The 7198-nt window shown below is 56.1% G+C and overlaps 1 protein-coding gene and 1 long non-coding RNA gene across 3 annotated transcripts in view; one reads left to right on the top strand and one right to left on the bottom strand.

The window, feature by feature from the left end:
- NFAT5 (nuclear factor of activated T cells 5) overlaps positions 1–3244 on the bottom strand; it is a 77451-nt gene extending 74207 nt beyond the window's left edge. Inside the window, exon 1 of one of the 2 annotated variants that reach the window (XM_069793183.1) lies at positions 2721–3244. In XM_069793183.1, coding sequence (XP_069649284.1) covers positions 2721–2793 — 73 coding nt within the window. In that variant the 5' untranslated portion in view covers positions 2794–3244. The remainder of the gene's footprint in view (positions 1–2720) is intronic. The other variant, XM_069793185.1, reaches the window with a different exon arrangement.
- A 322-nt stretch (positions 3245–3566) lies between these two features.
- Positions 3567–6990, top strand: LOC138687077 (uncharacterized). The gene is made up of 3 exons (XR_011326413.1): positions 3567–4506; positions 5105–5162; positions 6113–6990. It is a non-coding gene; the product is annotated as an uncharacterized lncRNA (long non-coding RNA).
- The last annotated feature ends 208 nt before the right edge of the window (positions 6991–7198 follow it).

Genomic DNA, 7198 nt, shown 5'->3' on the forward strand with positions numbered 1-7198 from the left:
TCTTCTACTTTAATTTCAATAAACTAAAGTTTGTATGTTAGAAAACCTCAGTTACTCCCAAGACCACCCCAATCTTAACAGCTTCTCTCACCTTTGTGATCTCTGTATTTCCAAAACATCACAGTGATCACGAACGACAAACTTACAAGACCGGTATCATTAAACCGCAGCCATCCCAAAGCACACACAGGAATGCAATTCAGAGGAAAAGTTACTGGCCCCAATTCAATTTGGGAGTCGGATTCCAAACTGCAGGGTAGCTGCATTTCTAAAAGGAGACCAGTTACGAGAAACTACATGCTCCTAACACACCCTCATCACAAATGCATATTTGTGGCTTTCTCACTGTGTTCAGACCTTTCCCTTTATCTCATCAGTTGTATTCATATTCTGATCCAGAGCATTTGTCCACAGGATAAGTTTATCCGTTATCTATCTAGGAAAAAAAAAAAAAAGGCACACTGAAGTGTGTTCTGATTAATCAGATAACCACTAATACCTTTTCCTAAATCCAGCTAAAAACTGTACTAATATACCTCACGGCAAAGAGAAACACTTAATTATTCATTCTGTAAAAGTATATTCATTTGTTCTAAATTTTAATTTAAATTAAATTGCATTTCAACATCTCCTTGATCTTTTATTATGACAAAATATGAAAAGCAAACCTTGCTTTAACCTCTTTATAACCATTCACTGCTTTATACACCTCTATCATATGCCATCTTGTTTAGATCACGAAGCTCGTTATGGCCACTCCTAAGCATCAAACAACCTTCTCTGGACACTTTCTAGCTCTGAACCCACATCAACGCCACCAGAAGAAAAAATACACTCTTGATTAATCAGTGGAAGATCCTCTTCCTACATGAAACAGACACTCAACCATTCCACTAAATATAAAAAATTTTGAGAATTCACAGTAAGATTGGCGAGTTCACAAGTTCTGCTCAGTTAAGTATGAGTCCTTGAAGAGATTTCACAACTTACATGGAACCTTTTTTATTTTAAATGTTTTACCTATTACTTTAACAGTGCGCACTTTTCAAATATCCAGTATGATAAATTATAATTTTGATGGGGTTTTATCACCTGCATTTTTTTTTTTAATTAGAACTGCCCTGTTTCAAAATACTCTTTCCCTTTTATTGCCCTCACTAGGGCTGAAACCAATTGGAATACCTACGTGTTGGATAACAGGAGAGCCTTAAACCCTTGTATTAACATCTTTAAAAAATTTTACAAACTGTTATACACTGGTGATAACTTTAAGATCTCTACAGAACAGCGAGACAATGACTTAGAGCAGTTGGAGAGCTTTAAAGATGTGCTTTGACTCATTAAAGTATTTTTTGTTTAGCTTCACCACTAATGAGACACAACTGAGAGTTAATGAGCATATTACAATTAGTTCCAAAAATTCTAAAAAAGTTTAATCTTTCCTGTAACAATATTAGACTCTGATTAGCTACCTTCACTTCAGGGTAATAAGAGACATTAAAATTTCTTTTGTCATACACCCCCAACAGTGCTCCCCACGCCAGTTGTACCGTGGGCAGATGTGTTCAACAAACTACTGGTAGTGACTTTCAAGTCTTTTAAATAAGAGAAAAGAAGCTAAGAACTCGTGCAGTAGGCAAGATTTGCCCTAACACACATCTCCTTATTACCGTCCACTTGTCAAAACTAAAATTCTGCTATTATGAAAACAGGCGTTCCGTTCGTTTACTTTCAGCATTCCCTGCATTCTCTCTTGGCCTCACTTCCCACGGGCCGATGACGCCGGTTTACACACACACACACCCCCCCAAGACCCCCACCGACGCGGTAAACGCCGGGAGATGGTCTGAACTCCCCGGTACCGGTACCGCAACCTACCACCGTGCTGAAAACCAGCCCTCCGCTGCTCGGGCTTTTTGCCAGTTTCTAACCCAAATCAGAACGTTCACGTCCTCTCCGAGGCCTCTTCTTCCACGGAAACCCTTTTCCGAGAAACTTTAACGAGCAGATTTTGGGATACCTCCAGCCGCCCGTATTCCCCATGCCCCATTACTTCTCGTTCCCAACTCCAGGCCCAGGCATCCGTCGTCGTCCCCCCCCCCGCCCCGGGCTGCGCCGGGCTCCGGCGGGGCTCGGCCCGCATCCCCGCGGATGCGCCGCCGAACGGTGAGGTAAACAGGGCCGCATTCCCGGTACCGGTACCGGCACCGGCAGGGAGAAAGGGAGAGAGGGAGGGATGGAGCCCCGCGGGGCGGGCGCGCAGCCCCCACCGCGACGCCGCTCCCGCGGGGGCCGCCGCCGGGCCCCGAGCGCAGGAACCTGTCGGGACACATTCTTGAGGCCGCCGCGGCCGGGCCAGGAATGCGGCCGGGGGAGCCCGGGCTCAACCCCAGCGCCGACCGCGGGGGGCCCCTCGCTGCGGGGTACCGGCGGCCGAGCATCCAGGTGCGGCCCGCAGGCCGCCGCCGCCAGCACGGCGGGGGACGACGACGACGGGGCCGGGGGGGGGGGGGGCGGACGACGGGACACAACAACGACGAGACGACGGACTTCGGGGCGGGCGAAGCTCCCCGCCGGCTCCAGGAGGAGGCGGGGAAGGGGGGGGGGGGTCGGCCCGGCCGTTAGCGACGGCTAACGGCGCGGGGCTCGGCGGCGGCGGCGCGGCTCTCCCCCCCCCCCCGCCCCGCGGCCCCGCCTCCCCGGCCCGGTGCCACACTCACCCTTGGAGTAGAGGGACTTGGGGGACTCGAGGTCGAGGTCGGCGCTGAGCAGAGAGATGAAGTCCGAGGGCATCGCAGCTCCGCGGCCCGGCAGGGGCGAGGGGAGCGGCGGGAGGAGGGGGGGGCCGGGCCGGGAGGGGGGGGCTGCTACCTCCGCCGCCCCGGGGTGGGGAGGGGAGACACCGGCAGGCGAGAGCGCGGCGCTCCGCACGTCGGGGCCGCGAATCGGACCGGGTCGGGCCAGGCCGGGGGGCTCCGCTCGCCGTCGAGGACCGGGCGCCGCCACCCGCCGCCGCTGACAGGAACCGGCTGCTGCCAACGGAACGCGCCCGACCGCCCCCTCCGTTACCGCTCTGCGCCTGCGCGGGCGCCGGGGGGGGGGGGCCGCACACAAGGAACCCCAGCACCGCCGGCCCGCGCATGCGCCCCGGCGGAGCGGGGGGAGAGGCGCGACGACGGAACAGCCCGCCGGCGGGACGCTACGCGCCTGCGCGAAGAGATCGGCGGCCGCGCTCCCCCGGCCGGCGCCGCCAGAACCGCACCGCGCATGCGGGAGGAGGAGGAGCGCGGCGGGGAGGCGGAGGGCGGAGGGCGGGGGGGCCGCCGGCGGGAAGAGCCGCCGCGGTGGCGGGGGGCGCGGAAGCGTCTAGAACGGGGCGGGGGGGACGGGGACCGGCCCCTCAGGGAGCCCGTGGCGCTGAGGGGAGCGCGGCGGCAGCAGCGGGGGTGGGTGTCTGAACCGGCCATGTCCCAGCCGGGCTGCGGCAACGAGCCCCCGGGCTGTCGTGGGGGAGCGCTCGGCGCTGCCTCGGTGTGGGAAGGGGCGAGGGGGTACGCCCCGCGTCAGGGGCCGGCAGCCATCGCACCTCGGTCCGCTGCAGCCCGCCAGGGGCTGGCCGCCCCGCCGTCGAAACTGACGATGCGGGGAGCCTGTCCGCCAAACGAACTCCGGTTTGTGTTGTCCCAAATAAAGCAGCAGGTGTTTCTAAGCGGAAATGTGGAAAGAGTGTCAACAGTGCTTTTTAATTAAGCGAAACGAAAGTGGCATACACCTTAAGAAAACGAGCACCCCAGATCTGGGTAACTGGGAGAACAGGAGGTGCGGGAGTCTGGGAGCCCCTTTCCCTGGCTAAGAAGGGGGAGGAGGTAAGGCAAGGTGACCCGCACAGATTTAAAACCCCTTTTCCAAGGTGATAAAAATCTGCTTTGGAAATAGGGAAGGGATCGGAAGGTGAGAGGGCTTGCCGTGTGAGTGGATGGAGGTGCCGGCCAAATGCTTAAGCTGTGAAAAATGGGGGAGGAAGGAGCTGTGAACAGCTGACGCATGCCTTCGGCTCGGCAGAGGGTCCGGTTTCCCCACGGGGACTGTGTCACCAAAAGGTTGGCTCCAGTCCCTCCCGCAGCCGGCTCCCGTGCCAGTCCGCTCTCGGATCCCGGTGAAATCGCTCCCCAAAAACACTCGTCCCCTTCCAGAAACTCGCCGCACCCCACCAGCCAGAACAGCGGTGCACAGGAGGGTTTCTGGAGACACCTTCACCACCGTCCACTGCTGGCTGCCCACCGGTCGGTCACCATGGGGCAGCCTCCCCGGTGTCTTCACCAGATGTCCCACCACGCTCCTGGGCTCGCGGCACTGTTGCTTCGGTGCTTCGAGCGCCAGTGTTTCATTCCGCCGTGTAACCCACAAGGCAGGGCGCCGAGACGGTGCCTGTGGAGTCGGCGTGGCGTGGCACGCGCATGGCATCCCCGTTTCACAGCCCTGCGGAAGAATGATGGCAACTGCGCGGTACGCGTTCGGTTTTATTTGAAGTCGGGTATCTCTTTCATCCCAGACGTACTGCTTTAATCCCCCGGAGCTGCGCTGGCTTTTCCTCTCCTCTACCCGACTTCATTGTCATTTGTGGCGTTTTGAGAGGGCACGGTGCTCGAGCCGTGGAGTACGCCTACAGATTTCAGCACTGTCCAAGAGCTCATTTGTATCTAGCCTCTGACATCCTTTTCTGCACTTGTTCGGGTGTGTAAGGCTTCACCCAGCAAGGCTCTCTGCCTTTGCCTTAACGAGTCGCCTTGTCGCCTGCGAAGGCAGCCAGTGTGTGCCCTGCGGAGCGGGGAAACGCGTCCCGCCGTGCAGAGGCCATCACACCGGGGCCGTGCCGGTGACCAGCCCCCTGCCCGAGGTATGCCTCCCTCAAGCGCGGGGGTCTGCAGGGCCCTTCCCTGGGCAGTCACAGCCTGGATGCGACTGCCCTGTTCCCCGGCGAGCACTCGTTATGGCCCAGTGTAATTCTGGTGCTGCTTCAGGGTGCTCAGAAGCGTTCACCAATAGAGTGACAAAAAATACCATACAATTTTTATTAAATGTGTTATTTTTATCATGTCTACAGAGGAGAGCATTTCTGAGGCTGAACCACAGCTAAAGCAAGGTGTTTTTCTTCCTTCACGGTAAGTACGATCATCCCTGGGAACAGTTCTGGCGGCTTGCGTGCTGCCATGCAGAACAAGAGCGGCACTCGTGTTTTGCTCAGAATAGGCTGTCGAGGCCTCCGGGACACATCCCCGGCTGTTTGCTGCTGCCAGCAGAGCTGTGCTTCTGCCTTTCAGAGGTGCCAAGCAAGTTTCTCCACCGCCTGTGCCCGGAGCTTGCGCAGGCCTTTGCCTTCGCTCTCGTAGCTCCTGTGCCAAGTGGAGCGGGCAGAGAGCATCATGTGAGGACATTGTTCATTTGCTTCAAGCCAGGCACGAGTATCCTCCCAAGTTAAAAATCTTCCAGAGAGTTTTGCTGTAATCACTACACTAACATTCAGCCAGCAGGTAACATTTCTTTGTAGCAGCCTGGCTGTTTGCTTTGCAGTTTCTTAAGTTATAGCAATGGCAAGGAGGGGTTACCAAGTTTCAGAGGGCGGTGTGCCGCTGCCAAGTTCCATGTGCCCTACTTTGGCAAAAAAATCCCTCACTGAATGGAGTAGAGGAGCACCCAGATAACAGTCCTTCGGAGACTTGATTCTGGAAATGTTACCAGAGCAAAAAAATCCTCTTGCTAATGGAGCAAAGGGAAGCAACGTGAGGCAGACCTGGAATTACAGCTGAAGGCATTTCACGGACAGTTTTCGTGGCCTACTAGCCGCTGAGAAGCTGTATGTGATTTGAACTGTCCACAGGGGTGAAGAGATGGTACATATATTCTCTGAAAGCGGCTGACACCCTGAGAACCAGCGCAGCTCCCGACTGGCAGCAGCGGGAAGCTGGGGTGGGCAGCACACTGCCTTGGAAAGGGGGAGGGACAGATGTGGGTAAGCTGAGGGTCCTTTGGGGGTCCTTAATGGAAGATCACAGGCACAGTAAGCTTTGTGTATCACCCAGGGCACTCACACGCTGCATTTAACTGTCAACAGTTGCCACCACTTGTTTGTTGTCCTGAAAAGACATGGATTCGTTCCTGCGCACGAGGAATAGGAAATAGCTGTGAACTGCAGGCAGCAAAGCTGCAAGGATCTGTTGAAACAGCAGCATGTGAACGAGCTCTGCCAGGCGACACCAGCACCGCTCCTCTGCACGGTTTGGAAAAGGCACTCTGTCCCCCCTGTGCCGAATCTTGGGCTTTTTCTTTATATGACCAATTAAAGTTAAAAATGAAACCCCAGTTGCTGTCCCCGTGTATTCTTCTGTGCCAACGAGGCATACTTTGTATTGCAGAGGTGGAGGCTGGGCTGCAAGGTGCTCTGATGTGTTTTCCAGCACATCTCCTTGTGTGACCTGACAAATTTAGCTCCTAGCAGCTGAACAGCTGTGCCACCACCACCCCTCGTGAACCACAGAGCAGCGCTGACCGAGTTCAACGTGCCGGGTGCTGCGGCTGAGCCGATTTCATGGTTACTACAGCTATAAGGGAGTATGCACCACCCGCTGCTGCAGCACGAAATGCTTCTCCTGCCGAACCCCGCAGCCCTGTCCTGCCCTGGCCACGTCCTCATGCCATTTGCGCTGGCTCCACTGGTTTTCCAACAGGCTCATGCACAGAAGCCGCTCAGCAAAACATCCAGGTGGATGCCGAAGCCGATGCAGTGGGTGTAGAGGCTGGTGGTGGGGCAGAGGCAGCCCGGTGACGGCCACAGCTGCGTCACGACATCGCTGCAGCGGTGACTGGGAGACTGTCACCGTAACCCGATGTGACTGGAAGATGCGGTGGAAAAAGGTAGTTGTGCCCTGAACCACATACTTCACCCCCTCCCATGCCCGGCACTAGAGCTCCCTCAGGCCCATGGTGAGCGGTGTCGATAAAGTAGTCTGTCTAAAGCAAATACTTTTTTTTTTGGTGAGGTTATTTTGCGGTGGGATCGGTTTCCCAGCTGGAGCCCATTCTGCTCAGCACTCGTGCCAGCACGGGGCAGGTTGTGCCGTGGAGATGTGAGACTTGCCTGGGGCAGCCCACCCACACCCAGCTCAGCTCAGCTCCGCGACTGCAGGACCACAGCCCGCCT

This window comes from Haliaeetus albicilla, chromosome 10, assembly GCF_947461875.1.
Source record: "Haliaeetus albicilla chromosome 10, bHalAlb1.1, whole genome shotgun sequence".
NCBI lineage: Eukaryota > Metazoa > Chordata > Aves > Accipitriformes > Accipitridae > Haliaeetus > Haliaeetus albicilla.